We start from the raw sequence: 16239 nt of genomic DNA, 5'->3' as shown, positions 1-16239 counted from the left end.
ACATGGCCAAACACAACAATGGAGTGTCTGGAGAATAAAAACATGAAGGTTAAGTTGTCCAGTCAACAACTAAACTACTCTATCAAGAATACAAGAGTAATTTGAACAGGGAGATAAGTCACAAGTACCTTCATATAAACTGGAATGAGGCCTACTTAAACAGACTTCAGGTTCTACTAAATATTATAATGTAAGGTCTGAATATTTACCTCAGAATTTATTTAATGACCTTTAAATATCAGCAGACAGTACATCAGGGGTGCCCACACTTTTTTGGCTTGCGAGCTACATTAAAAATGCTATATATATATATATATATATATATATATATATATATATATATATATATATATATATATATATATATATATATACAACACACACGGAGTATCAGAGGTAGGTAGTAATGAGTTACATTTACTCCATTACATTTACTTGAGTAACTTTTTTAAAAAAATTGTACTTCTAAGAGTAGTTTTACTGCACCATACTTTTTACTTTTGTACATTTGTGAAGAAGAAACGTTACTCTTGCTCCACTACATTGGGCATCAGTCGAATCGTTACTTTTTTCCATTAGATAGAGTCTGACAGACAGTTTTCAATCAGCTCTGTGTAGCGTATGCTGTCAAGTTGCGCACGCGCCATCTATTGCGTCTCCAGCTCTGACGTGAGGTTTTGGATGTTCCCCAAATCAAGGCGCTGCAGCTTTGAGGACAGACGTTGCATTTTTCGTTTGAAAGCATTAACTGAGCTAATCATATTGTCCATGGTTTTCTCTTTTCCTTGCAGCTGTAAATTAAGTTCATTCAACATGTCGGTCAGATCTGAAAAAAATGCAAAGTCTAGCGACCATTGATCGTTTTTAAGTTGCTTGTATTCTGCATGTTCAATGACAAGGAGAAACTTTTTTTGAAAATCTCAGCAGGAATTTCTCCCTAGTCATCTGCCTCAACAAAGGCATCTTCTATCATCACTCCATCTTGGAAGGACTTCTTATGCTTAATGATCGAGTGACTCACCCGGAACGATGCTTCGGTGTGTGTGCCTTTGCTTTTAAATTCAGCCGAGTGAAAAATGACAGCTGTCCAATTAACTGCGATTTTAGTTCCCTCTCCTTTCTCTTTCTCAGATTGCTTTTTGGAAGGAAGTCAGTGTCGTAGTTTTTATGAACAGTTCAAAAGTTCCTTTCCACATTTTCCTTCTTTGGAATAGCAATGATAGATTAAGAGATCAGACAAATGCACTTCGATTGTGACATTGTGAGAAAAAAAAATCCTCTTCAAATTCCACATGTCCAGATACCCACCCCTCAAGCGCGCCCAAAAATCTTTTTTTTCCAATACCCCTTCTTTAGTCGATATAAATTGGAAGGCTAACTAGATCACAGCCGGAGTTTTACATTAGCTTGTGTGTGCGGGATGACCAGTGTGTTAGAAGAAAAGAGATCTCAGACTGGCCGCCCTGTATGTCAATCAAGTGGCAAATGCCATAGGGAGGATATAGGATAGACTAACATTTAAAAAAAAATTTTTTGAAAGCAACGCAATCTACCTGCACTACCTTTCCGATCTACAGGTCAATCGTGATCGATGTATTGGGCACCCCTGCAGTACATTATATATTTTTTCTTAAATGTATTCTTCTTGAATGTATGGGTCTTTAATAAAGAAACCAGACTGGAACAAAATGTGAAAGTGTATTTTTTAAAATGGCAACGTTTGAGAGGACTTTGAGAGGACTGAAAACCTTTGCAATGCACTATATTGTTTCATCCTGTGCTGGGTCAAGCCTTGATTTGAGTCCGGCACCCTGTGGCCATACAAAGAGATACAGATGATATAGAAAACATACTGTATGCACAGACAGTAATTAGAATAAATAAATACCTGTCTCATTGGAGGAAAATGGCAATTACAATAATTCTTCCCAGGAAAAAGATTTTTCATGTGTCAACATTTCCTCTGAGGCAAGTGTTTACATATTCCAATTCAAGTTTGTAACAATTTTTCTGTAAAAGGTGTTTGATTATGAAATAAGTAAAGATAATCTCTAAGTGTATAGACACCAGATTTCTAGTGCAAAGTATGACCTTGGTTTTGGAGCCCACTGCAAAACAGGTGACACGTTGAAGACTGTTGTTACCTGATAAAATCAGGATTAACTGTTGAAATCTGTCCCTGTAAACTGTCCAGAATATTTGACTGTGAATAGAGCTGCAAAGGAGAGTTATACTGCATGTGCAAAACTTTGACTCCCGGAACCTCCACCTCCACAGGGCTGTTGGGACAACAGCGGACAGCTTGCTTCAGCTCCTCTGGGCCTACACGTATTTGGCTGGGGATGGATGAAGTGCTGTGTCGTCGTTGAAGAGCTGTTGGGGCAGAGCAAGTCTTGTGGGGAGCATAGACTGAAGCGATAGGTGCTTTAAGCATACCAGTAGAAGACGCAGGGCTATAGAAGATGATGTTTGCGAAATAAGTGTTTGAACAAGGAGGAATAGTAAAATACAAAGGTAAAGAAAAGATAAAGGCGAAAGTAGTATTAAGAAAATACAAAGATTATAAAAAGAAATAAAAAATTATTAGTTATAGGTGACAAAAAAGTCAAACAGCAGCATGGTATAATAAGAGAATTGTGTATATGCAGAATTTTTACGTGTAATTAATAAACTTTAAGATTACACTGATAAAATCTCATTAATTCAAACTTAGGTACTATTCTGATAAGATATAAAAAGTACCTTTCTTTTTTCTGGAGCTTCTGTAAACTTTTAAATTTCCCTTTGGGGACAATAAAGTACTTTTATCTATCTATTAGTCCAGTATATAAAAGTAGCTTAAGCTGTCATAATAGAGGCAGAAAATTCAGCTTTGGAATGATCTCCTATAACTCACATAGATTGCTTTCTCATTATAATGCAGCCAATCAGTCTGGGAAAGAATGCTCTCTAATTATATCCCCTTTTTATTGGTTGGGGGGGGGGAATGCGATAATGTACAAAAATAGTTTTACTATATAAAAAAAAAAACACAGAGAAGAATCGCAATACTTACGTAGACAAAGCTCACAGTGCTTTTGCAATACAACAGACTGGAGCAAAGAAAGTTCTTTTTTTTTTGTATAAATGAGTCGATGAAAGAACCAAATCTGATCTTCACAGTATAGTTAAAAAAGATAAGTAGAAGCAGGCTGAAGTTTCACTTTGCCACACTGAAGCATCACAACTTTAATCGTGTTAAGAAAGCTCTTCAATAATTTAATTGAAGTGAGGAAAGAATTGTATCAACTAGAGTACATAAAAGATCTAGATTATGCATGAAAATGAAAAATTGAAATAAATAAAATCTTTCATGCTTTGTTGCTGTTGAGGAACTATGGCAGCATAGTTCTCTGTCATTAGGAACCTATTCATTAAAAAGCCGTATTACTGATCAGAAGTTAAAAAAATAGGTTCCAAAATGAAACTAGACAAAGAAAGAGAGTCCAAATTAAAAGTGTTCTAAAAAAAAAGTTGGCGTAAGATGGAGGCATAAATGTCACATGTCAAATCTTGACTGGACTACACAAGCAGGAAAAAATAAGATTGCATTTTTCCAGGGGGCTTGAAGCTCACTCCAAATTCAAAGTACAAAGAGAAGTATTTTAAATATGAAAACAAGAGCATCTTTTGGCAAACAGTATTTGCAGTTTGAAGTTTGCTGCATTTTGATCCGACCATTTTTTATATAATTATTGAATTAATATGCACTTTTATAGCTTTGTGGGAAAAAAATATTTTCCTGATGAAATACAATTTGTCATATTCAGAGACACCAGGTCATAAGACAATGCTGGCTGTAAAGCTGCTTAATTATTATTTACTCAAATGTTTACTTATGACACCTTTTGAAAAGAGAAACTAAGGTACAAGGATAAATTGTGTTTAGAACTTAAGAAAACAAAATAAAAAAAGCACCTGCTTTGAACACTGGAGTGTTTTAAGGGCTGGTAGATCATGCTAAAAGCTCGTTGAAACTGAGTTGGTCTCTGCCAAGCAAAGAAATAGGCTATGTTAGTGAGGCAGGGAAAAAGGTTTATTCAAAGACCCATTGTCACATGACAAAGCACAGCATTTTTAAAAGTTTACTTCTTTTCATTAAAACAAAGGATCTAAGTACTGCATTTTTCAGGTTTTCAAGTTTGCAACAGAAGGTTAAAACTGAATGAACACAATATTCCAGCTATTATCTATAATGTGTGTTTAGAATAAGAAAATAGTGTAAATCTAAATGCTTAATCATATTCAAAAGTAAACTGAGTAGTAAATGCTACAAAAGAAAAAAAAAAAAACATAACACAATGATGACATAGAAGAGTGACACCTATTTGGAAAAATGAAGTATCAAGCGAGACTGCTGTCTATTCAGACTTACGTTTTATTTGGCTCCGGAGATGCAGCAGGAACAGTCTTAGCCTCCAAGGCAGTGTTGAATTTCTTTATATTATCAGAGGAGTATAGACCTGCAGGGCTGTTGTACTGATTTGTTACAACTTTTGGACTGGTGCTGGAAGCTGAACCGGAAGAAAATGGCATTGCACTCCGGTTGTGAGCAATTCCTATGTGTTTCACCTCCTGCATGCAAGGAGGCAAAGGACAAATAAGAAGTGGGGTCATGCAAAAGACAGTGGCAGCCACAGAACATGCAACACACTGACTATTCAAGCATTTTACAGGTGGCACAGAAAAGCAGTCCTACATCATGTCTGAAAATGCACTGTGGAACGCTTAAAAACAAATCATAACAAACAGTAACACATATTAAATAAACAAAAAAGTAAACACTACTTAAATAGCCAGAGGAGAAAGATGTGGTGCCATTGAGATGCATTGCACTAAACAGTACTTTTGTACAAGTGAGCAGTGTGATTCATGTCTTAAATGCACTACAGATTTAGTCACATTGACTAGAAGCACTGAGCATTTAAAATAAACTACACTTCATTAAACAACCAAAAATGATGACTGTTTGTGCCGAAAAAGCTTTAGAAGTTTAACTTTAACACAGATCAGAACACAACTTTCAGATATGTTACATTCTGTGGAAATTACACCCTCCAGCACTGTATTATTTTGAGAAGTGGAAACATTTATTACTGTATATTATAAACAAATCAGCTCAGCTAAGCAGAAATAATTAAATGCAATACAGTAAATGTGTATCCTCAATTAAAAGGGTGTAGTTTAAGACAATAAGAAAGATGCAACTTTGAAAATAACTCCAGGGAAAAATGTTACAATGACATTAGTACATAGTAAATTAACGGGACATGTTAGTTGATATCCTAAGGATTTTAAATACGGTGCAGTAATACTGACAGATAACAAGACAATATTATACAATGTATTTACTCCTTAACACATTTACTTCAGATATACTTCAAATATAAATTAAGACTTACAAAAATATACCATTTTAAACAGATTTTATGAATACTGTACTTGCAAAGAAATTAACATATTTTTATTCATAAACTTGTGGTGATATTTAATTTAAAGCAAAAAGGAGGACAACTTGTGCCAAAGAGAATGAATTTCCAATGGTATGGCATATGATATCTTAACCTTAACAGATTGGGGCACAAAAATAATTGATTCCAGGATTGTACATAATAAGGTGACTTGGTCATGTACTGCAAAATCCAGTTTTTGGAGAGAAATCTCTAAAGTGACACTTAAAAAACAGTGTTTAATCATATAAATAACATCTTTCTTTTTTTTTTTTTATAAAAATTGAAGGGTTAAACTCACTACTCCAGCCATTTGCATTTCCTTTATTACATAAGCAGAACAGTAGCCATTAATGTTTGGGTTTGCAAATCAGGCAAAATAATGACAAAATCCCCTTAGTACATAAGAGGTTAATTTAGGCAGTATTCTGTATGAATATCTCCCCACCATATGTCATTTTAAATTGATTGTGATATTTTCAGTGCTGGTGTCTGTTCCTTGGCAGATATATGTAATATTGTGAAAAATTAAAAATATGTAAATTTTTATGTTTAAGTGTATTTTACACCTTGCTTGTTAGAAGGCATTTTCTGAACCGTGATCTGGTCACAAATCATTTTTATTTTCATCAATACTAGGTAAAAAGTTTTGTGCCTTTACAATCTGAATTAAAAATGTGAAAACTAAAGGTATTGGTGAACCACCTTTTGATGCTATGCATCCGTTTTAAGAACTATTAACACTTCATTAGTAAAGTTTGTTAAGTGAAAAAATAGACATGCGCACTACATCTACACTGAAGACCAATTTAATAATAACGAAAAACTTCACATATCCACCTTTTTCATATAATTGTAACTGCAAAGCTCAGGGAAACTGAATTTTCTTGATGTACCATTGCATGCATTAGCAAGGTGTCCACGTTGAATATATAAAACAAAAATTCTATGCCACAAATATTGTCGGATTGAAACAAAAGCATACTAACTAGGTATGAGAGCTGAAGGACACATCTCAGTGAGGCCTTCTTAACCTGTGCTATGTAGATATGGAATTCAACAAAATTAATTAAAATTAATACATTTTAATTTTCATGAGTGCATCATGAAACTATTTCACATGTCTTGGAAACATCCATGGATTATATCATATGATGCCCGAGATAGATTTGGCATTCTCTGATCATGGATTAGACCATGCATGTAATAAAATGGATGGATACGTGGATTGGGAAATGTAACTTACAATTGCTACTTCCTGTCTGTGCAAATGTTTCAATATTTAAATCAATGTGTGAAATGGTGACTTTTAGTTTCATTATGCAAGTGACAGTTGAAGGCAATATAGAGCTTGAAATTAGCAAGCAGATTTGGAACTATAAGATTCTTCAAATTCTATCAAAAATGTCTCTTGGGAACTGTTCAGTACAGTACATTTTTATAAGTTAACCTTTTTTCATAAAATGTATTATGAAAAACGTCATGGCATTTGTAAATAAGGCAAACAAAATACACACAGCTATTGTGTAGCTATAGTACACTAGAGAAAATTATTCTTCTTTCTTCTTTGATCCGTAGGCTAGTGAAAAACAATTGAGGGCATTTTTACTTCTGAACCCAGTTCATGGTATACCAGAAACTTTAAATGTTTTAAGAATTGTGGAAAGCAGTCTGGCACATGCTGTAGTCGCTTACTACTAAATAAGCTTAGCAAGGGCAGAACAAGTCTATTTCCTTGATCAGGCCTATATATATACATTTTTTTTTGCATCACAATTGTGAACAACAGAAGTTACCACAGGCTGCACAATTTCAAGTAAACCAAGAGTACAGCATAACTGTGGTGTCAAATATTTGAATACCACTTTATAAGTAAGGATATATGTTATATTATTATATTTCTTAACAGATACCAGACCTTTTGTATTACCAGTATTTTTTTTTCTAATATCTAGCATAGCTTCCCATAAAGAATCTGGGGAACTTCCTCTATGTAATTTTGTGGCATTCCTTTAACATGTAGTAATAAGAAAAAAAGCAAATACTGTAATGCCAAATTTCGCAAGCCACATCAGATATTAATTATGTCTTTGCAAAGCCACAGCAGAAAAAAAGGGCACCTTTTATTTATTTATTTATTTTTTTGCACAGAGGTATTTGCTATAACTGCCACCTACAAACATCAGTATGTACATTTTGACTTGATGTAATAATAATTCGGTACAGCCAAGGTGTTTGATAACACATTGTCTCCTTGACAACCTTCTGCTAAACATAAACAATGACATCATTTACGGCTGGAACACAAAGAACTTACTTGTTTGAAGAAGGGAGGGGTCAGTTACTCACCGATAATGCAATAATGCCAATCCACTACAGAGCAAAACTTCTTTTAACTTAACTATCTGGATTCTATTTATTTAAGACTATTTTCTTTAAACTAGTACTGAATTTTAGTAGTAATTAATTACTTCTCCAATACCAAGTATGAAATGACCCTTCCAAGCAGGTACATACAGCACAGTAGTATTTTCGTTACATATATATTCACTATGCAATAATCAGTTTTGCATCAATTCATTTTTGTGACCGGTTTATTCAGCTCACTTTAGAATGTTGGGGAGCCACTGTCTATCCCATCATTAGCACATGCAAGGTCAGATCCAATCCTAGACAGGGCACCAGCCCATTACACAAAACAATGCTACACATCAATACTCACCCACACGGGACCAATTTTGACACAACTATAAAAAGATTTCTAGCTTGTGATGGAGACTCCACAGGGTAATGAGTGGAGCCCTTCTTGCTCCTTGTTCACCCTGCCATCACAGACCTGATCACCAACAGTGATGAGACAGCTTGCTAAGCAGAGTTTTACTTGCCGATTCAATGGTGCCAGGATAACCTCATCATTAATTGTTAACACAACCAAGGAGCAGGTCAAACATCAAGAAGAAGTAATCGGAACATACTGTCATCTATGTCTGAGGTGATGACGGTAACAAATGAACTTAAGTCGGCGGAATACTTTTTGGCTATTGTCAAAAAGATCCACCATTTTCTCTATTTCCTCTACTTTCCACCGGAGGAAAGCTTGGATTCTTCCATGTTTTCTCACAAACTGACAGACGTTTGACATGAAACACAGTTGCAACATGTTCAAAAATGAAAATCAAGAAAGCACCAGATGAGGGTCAGTTGCTGGTGCAAATCCAGAGTGGTAAATGCAACTGTAAAGCCAGATGTACTTTTTCCTTTGGCTTTTCATAACAACACAATAGACTGTTAAGTAAGTGAACTTGTCTCTACCCGAGGAGAATTCGGCATATTATCCCTTTTACAGAACAGACTGCTCTGCACATTGCAAAGTTAATCAAGATATGAATATTGTGTTACCTCATGCAATCTAACCTGTGCAATGATTTCCCATAATATAGAGTTAAACCGTTCTAAAAGATCCAGGGTTTTCAAGTTTCTTTGTTTTTTTTTTCAGAAAAAGTCTAAAGGATGCAGGTTGATTTATTCCATAATTAACATGAGATACTACAGTATTACTATATACTTACAGAAGCCAGTCATTTAACTGTATAAAACAGTAAAGCATTTTTGTACACTTCAGAAAACTTTGCACTCTTATCACAGCAAATGTAGTGTATATTAATACAATTCAGTTATAAGTATTTGCTATCCTGTAACCAATTTCACATATAATATTCAATATCACTTTTCAGTTTTGAATAAAAATATTCAATTTGACAAACAGTATGATTTGAAACTAATTAAAATGTGAATATTTTTCTATAGGGAACATCATGCATATCAATTTTCAAGTCATTTTATGTGGTGTAGGGTATAGTAAAAATTTACATTATACCAAATATTAAACTTGCAAGCTTTCATGTTCACAGTTACACTTACTCAAATGTCTTGTTAGACAAATGATTCAAGAAGGAAAACAATATCTAAGGATTAATCATTGGTGTTATGAAAATCACTTGTATTCTGTCTACTGTAAACGAGACTGATCAATACAGCAACAAAGATATACCAATAACATTTACTGTTTTAAAAAAGGTATAAACACCTGATAGCAGAACTTACAAGAACCAAAACTACTGTTAGAATTTTAGAACCATTCTTAGAATTTGCTGTTCAAAAGTCTTGTGCTATGAGCTGTGTTGAATTAGTGTTAGTTTTGTAATTTATTTGGCAATTTCCTCTCATATATATTCTGCATTTTATAAGTCCATAGTGCGGACTTTGTAGTGATTTCCTCTAAATGCAATGTGAGGAGTCCAACACACATGAGAACCTCCTACCTATGGCAAGAGATGAATTCTAACAGGTTCAGATAACCTTTGTAACTTAGCAAAATAATCATAAAAATTGAGAAGACCATCATATTGAGAAACCAAAAGATAAGAAGTACTAATTTTGTGATACAAAATAGAGCTACACCTTTTGTGGAAACATGTTTGCGTGGCCTTGAGGAGCATGAGGAAATATAAAATAAGTGCAAATGTTAATTCCAAAGGCAGTACAATGACATTTTTCACTACAGAACTAAGCTGTACAGTAAATACATCAATAAACATCCTGCTTTTGACAAGACTGTCAATGACAGGGATGATCTCTTTAAAACGATTCTTTTTATACACCCATATATATTCTCTGTTTAAATATCAAAAAAGCAGTAATGCAACCTTAAGGCTACCGTCTCACAAACAAAATTTGCACTTTAAACAAATTTAAATAATCAGTTGTGGAGTATATTTTCATCTTTGTTATCCAAACAATAAAAATATTCTTGGTTTAAATTTTTTTTAATTAATTAATGATGTGAAAATGTAACATTTTTAAATTATATTTGATAGCCACAGAAAAGAAACTCCCTGTTGAGAGAACCACTTTTTTCTTTAAACATCAACTCCTTGGTTTACCTGTGGCTCACTGGCTAAATTCATTTTGTATGGATTTGTTTTGCCATCTTCCGAGACCATCGGAGTCCAAATCTTTGATTCAGACCTACGAAAGAAGAACAACTGTTAGCAGATATTCTGTAATAAAGATATACAGTAACTAAGACCAAGCAAATAAAGTGAAGTTGCAGCAGTCAGTGTTGCTGCCTCATAGCTCATGGTCCTTGAAACTTTAGTGTGTATCTGAATCACTGGACCCCACGTAAGAATAGGCTCTGGCACTTGTGACAGTGAACTAAATTAAATGGGTTCAGTACTGGATGGAAAGAAATAATGTCAATCTTATTGTAAATTCACGTGAAAGCCTCAAATAAGCAACAGTTTTCTCAGATTTAAAAAAAAAAAATTCTAAATTTTATGTGCTTAAAACAACAACAACATTTAATTATATATAGCACATTTTCATGCAATAATGTAGCTCAAAGTGCTTTACAAGATGGCAAAAGAGAAAGTTGCAGGAAAAGAAAAATAATAAATATAATATTAAAGAATAAGTAACAACAAAACAAGGTAAGGTCAAATGGCCAGTCAAGTCAGAAAAAACAAAAAATAAATCCAGTTTGGCTGGAAAAAAAAAAATCTGCAGGGGTTCTAAGGCGAAAGGAATACCCAGCTCCTAGTCGGCATCCTATCTAACATAAATGTTCCTAAATCAGTTCTCTTTGTTCTCACATGATACGGTTTGATGAAGTGGGTCTCATGGACAGAAGAGACACCTAACTTCATTCCATCACAACAGAGGGCTGCATAGTGCTTTCATCAGGTGGTGGTGGCAGAGATCACCACCACAGAAGAACCAGAAAAGACAGAAGAGAATAGTGGAGATTACTACAGATTGTGGTTAGTATGTACAGTGCAGTACAATGTAATATAGTGGAAAAAAAAAAATCTACAGAAAGTGAAAAAAAACACACTGCCCAGTTGAGAGAGGAGTGTAGACGTTGCCTTTTAAGGGAGGTAGTTCAAAAGCTTGAAAGTTTTATCTCTTTAAGAGGTACATATTGATCAAAGTTTCAGGCATACTTGGAGCTGCTAGAATGAGTTCTGCTCTAATCTCTATCTAGACAAAAGATGAGCCACTATAAATACTATAATTGATTTTGAAGTTTGCACAAAAGAGGTCCTTACGGATGACACTGCAGTTGTGACCAGCTGGGCTGGCGACTTTGAGTAGTTGTTCAAAGCTGATCCTCCGGCTAGGACGTTGGATATTTCTGGGTTCACGGTTCTTGAGGCTGATCCTCCAATTAGCTGTGAACCTTCCAGTCCCACTGAGATTTCAGTGGTGGTGAAGCAGGTGGGGGGGGGGATGATGGAAAGGCTGCAGGGATCTGTGGTATCCGGGGGTGAACTTCTCCAGGCTGGTGGTAAGGTTGTCCTCCTGGCATTGCAAGCAATCTTTGCTTCCATTTGGGAGACTGGCATCATCCCAACTGACTGGAAAACGGGACTTGTCGTCCCTATCTAGAAAGGGAAGTGTGATCGCGTGGATTGTGGCAACTACAGGGGGATAAAACTGCTCTCTGTGCCAGGTAAGGTCCTTGCTAGGGTCGTCATCAAAAGGATCCGTGATCACTTGCTCACCTACCAGCGACTGGAACAGTCTGGTTTTACACCAAAGAAGTTTACCATCGACCACATCCTGGCACTGAGGGTTCTCATGGAGCGCAAATGCGAATATCAGCAGAGTTTCTTTGTAGCCTTGTCGATTTCCGTAGTGTTCGACTCAGTTGATCGAACTGCCCTGTGGGACGGACATCCTGAGGGTTCGCGGGATCCCCACGAGGTTGCTGGATATCATGACCAGCCTATAAACTGGTACTGTAAGTGCTGTGCAGAGTGGAGGCAGGACCTCTGCGTTTTTCCCAGTTGATTCTGGGGTTTATCAGCGGTGTTTTTTTGCTCCTACTCTTTTCAATGCTTGCATTGACTGGGTGTTGGGCAAGGTCGTGGGGTCCAGCGGCTGTGAAGCATCTGTTGGTGAAGAAAGATTCACAGATCTTGACATTGCTGACTACGCTGTGATCTTCGCAGAGTCAATGGAGGCTCTGATCGGGGCTCTCGAGAGACTAAATGTCTGGGCTTGCAAGTGTCCTGAAAAAAAAAACAAGATCCAGGCTTTTAATGACCTTTTGGGCACAGCCATCAGCAGTGTGTCTGTCTGCGGAGAGAGTGTTGACCTCGTCGAGAGATTTACTTACCTTGGCAGTGACATTCATGTCTCTGGTGACTCTTCCTATGATGTCAGTAGATGGATTGGGAGAGCATGGGGGGTCATGAGGTCGCTGGAAAGGGATGTGTGGCACAAAAGGATGAAGGTCCAAGTCTTTAGAGTCCTGGTGCTTCCTGTCTTACTATATGGTTGCGAGACATGGACGCTATCCAGTGACCTGAGGCGAAGACTGAACTCCTTTGGTACTGTGCCTCTCCGGAAAATCCTTGGGTATTGTTGGTCTGACTTTGTGTCGAATGAGCGGTTGCTCATGGAGTCCCGAATGAGGCACACTGCCTGCATAGTGAGGGAGTGTCAGTTACGGTACTACGGCCATGTGGCGTGTTTCCCTGAGGATGATCCAGCTCGTAAGATCCTCATTGTTGGGGACCTGAGTGGCTGGGCCAGGTCAATGGGTCACCCACGTAACACCTGGCTGTGGCAGAGAGAGGGTAATTTCCGGAGGGTAGGACTGGACTGCGTGTCTGTCTGGGGGGTTGCCAACTGGGATCCAGAGTTGTTTCGTCGTGTAGTGGGTGCGGCAACACACTGTACCAGCGCATGCTCCCCAACTTGACTTGACTTGCACAAAAGTGAACCAAGTGTGAAAGTTTAAAGTTGTTTTGAACTAGAAGTGATTTGAGTTTGGGGAGAGAATCAGCTTTTCAAGACTTACTCAGGTAATGCCAGAGAAGCAAATGTAAAACGTTCACCCATTTATCCTATGTTTTTCTGTGTCTGCTAACTGGATAGATTTTAATTGAACACTCATTTAATTGAGTAATGGAGTTAAAACTGCACATCACTGACTGACAATAACACAAAAATATTTGAGTGATCCTGAGATGTCTTATCACTTCAATGAACTACAAAAACCTACCTACAATTACCTAAGTGTTCTCAGAACTGAGGGGTAAAAATCCTCCAGAGAGTGAATAAGAGCATATTAATGAACTGGACAAAGAAAGAATAGTTTCAAACAAAATATCAGGCAGAGAAGTAACAGAACTAAACACTAAGTCAGGATATTAGGCTTTAAATGATAAACCAGAGTTAAACTCAACAACACATTTTTTATCTTTGCCCTCTCCTCGGTCATGCTGACGCATAATATAGCTAGAGCACATTTTTTGCTTTAAACATCTAAAGTCTTTTAAAATATATTGTCTTCCACAAAGTTAAAGCAAACTTAATTTGGAATAGTAATGACCTATCAGGGAATTCCAGTAGATGCCACAACCTAGTGGTTAATTTTCGATTTCAAAGACCAGATTAATTCAGAATACCTTGGTGTAAATCTCTTCTGCTCTAAATTACAGTACACACTATGATTCTATGCTGGGAACCACGTATGAAGGCACAAAGGGAGGATCTTGTTACTATACAGACAGAAATTTAGCTGAAGTCGATAATTTCTGTCTATTATGTGAAAGCAGTTTATGTAGAACTAGTTAACTGAAACACAGCATTAGAGAAAGTTCAGTCATTCCATTTGACAACAGCATATTAATGATGAGATTACTTTGATAAAGATGTTGCAAATCAAAAAATTGTCCTAATCCATTACAATGTCAATGATCCTTGGCATATTCCAAAATATACTATGTATCAGATCCTTTGGAGTTAAGCTAGGCTGTCTTTTCATGTTGGAGAGCTCTTAAGGCAGAAACAGTGATGTCATGGTAGCAAGAGACATGGTGCTCATTGTGTGGTGAGACATACTTAATTCAGTTTAATGTCTTTTCCGGAATTTTATTAAATTAAAAAAACACAATACTCAGTGTGTACAGAGCTAACAGAAAGGTATTACAGGAGTAGAGCTGGAATATGCTAAAACATTGCTTGCTCAGTGTTTACAGTTTAAAGCAGCAGACCATAAAGTGCAATGATTGATAGTCAAATTGTAACATATTGTACTTCATTTGGATTGCTTTATGTTCATGTCATTTTGCTGCTAATGATGCCTATGAAATAAAAATTAACTGAAAGAAATGTCACCAAAAAAAAAAAAAAAACAACCTCCAAAAGATTTGCCATGACTGTGTGCGAGATTATTATAAAGAGCTAGGGTCCCATTTGTTATTTATCCCTACATTTTGTTGCCGGACTAGCTGTCAACTTTCTACATGAAACTGCAATGATTAATATATAACAAGGTTAAAATTCAATATATTCCTACAACAAATGTGACTGAACTACAAATTGGCTCTTCCAAGTCTTTTTATTTTAACTTTTTATTCAAGGATAATTGGAAGAAACAGGAAAAAAATTACAGATCATGCCTTGAATTAAGTTGCTTCAAAATGATTCTACAGGATTATTCTTTGAGCAATGAATACCAGATAGCTATTATTTTACATCTCTAAAGGATTTTTTATGATGTTTAAAAATGTTACATATAATATCCATGATACTTTTCTGTACACATACTTGCACAATTCAGGATGGTTTAATACTGAAAAGTACTTTTTCATGTTGAAGCTTTGAAGAAGAAGAAAAAAAAAAAAAAAAGTTTTGTGAAACAATGCAGCCATTTTCAGATAAGATGCCAGACAAGACCAGACTGGTGACATCACCGGTCTAGTAATGAACTAGTAGAAGAACTCAGATGCCAAGAACCAAAGCAACTTTTTCAAAGAACCCACATAAAACAGCACTATTCTCTATTAATAGATAGGGTATATAGTCTGAAATTGGAACAATAATATTTTGCTAAGGCAGAAATCTTTAATGTAGGAAAGTGGAATAAAAATATGAAGATATTACATTTTATAAAGCACTTGATATAAAAACTACTGCTTATTTGTTATAAAATGTATTCATGCCACACTATTAGTCAAAAAAAATTAAAAACAAAAAGCAAAATATTCTTAAACCCATTTAATCTGATTCATGGTCAAAGAAGTTCTAAAATATAAAAAAAACAAAACTAAAAAGTAAAACATAAAAAGATGATAATTGGTAACTCAAGCAAAATAGTACTTTTTTTATCATTTTAACCAGTTAACCCTCAGAATCCAGAAGGTGGCTGGTAGAAAGATAAAGCAAATGCAATGACTCATACATTTCCTTTTATGGAAGTACAAGCATTTCCAATTTTCTGATGGACAATGTTATCTAAACAGTTTTTTTTTTTCCACAGAGCACTAGGAACTTAAGGAATCCTCAGCAACACAGTTGGCAGGAAAACTCTTTGGCAGTTGCTCATGAGTTACACAAAATGAAAAGAGAGCAAGGACTGCACATTTGCCTGGTCAAGAAGAGATGGCTTTCAAGAGATTGTTTCCAAGAAGGGACTATGTTAAACATGACATCAGACTCCATTAGAGATTTGCAGCATACAACAAAGTAATAAGAATTACTGCCTTTAAGCCAGTTAGCACTATTTGATCTGTTGTGAATTATAAAGCAATAAGGATGTATGGGGTGAGGTGAGTTGAGGTGGGGCTGTGTATAACAGGATATGAAATAATAAACTTTATTTATACAATACTTGGAGGAGGAGGTTGGGAGCACCTGAGGTTTCATAATTTTTGAAGGGTGCTCTGGCAAGGCA

General features: G+C 35.9%; 1 protein-coding gene across 2 annotated transcripts in view; it reads right to left on the bottom strand.

Annotated features, from left to right (window-relative positions):
- pdlim1 (PDZ and LIM domain 1 (elfin)) overlaps positions 1-16239 on the bottom strand; it is a 73379-nt gene that overhangs the window by 13968 nt on the left and 43172 nt on the right. Inside the window, exons 1-3 of one of the 2 annotated variants that reach the window (XM_039737522.1) lie at positions 4415-4506; positions 3958-4028; positions 2145-2453 (exon numbers count right to left, since the gene is read on the bottom strand). In XM_039737522.1, the coding sequence (XP_039593456.1) occupies positions 2145-2453; positions 3958-3998 (350 nt within the window). In that variant the 5' untranslated portion in view covers positions 3999-4028; positions 4415-4506. Of the gene's footprint in view, positions 1-2144; positions 2454-3957; positions 4029-4414; positions 4615-10432; positions 10518-16239 lie in introns of those variants that run through there. The other variant, XM_039737512.1, reaches the window with a different exon arrangement.

The sequence above is a fragment of the Polypterus senegalus genome, chromosome 1, assembly GCF_016835505.1.
Source record: "Polypterus senegalus isolate Bchr_013 chromosome 1, ASM1683550v1, whole genome shotgun sequence".
NCBI classification, from domain to species: Eukaryota; Metazoa; Chordata; class Cladistia; order Polypteriformes; family Polypteridae; genus Polypterus; species Polypterus senegalus.
The sequence above is the reverse complement of the archived record's forward strand: the minus strand, read 5'-3'. Positions and strand labels throughout refer to the sequence as shown.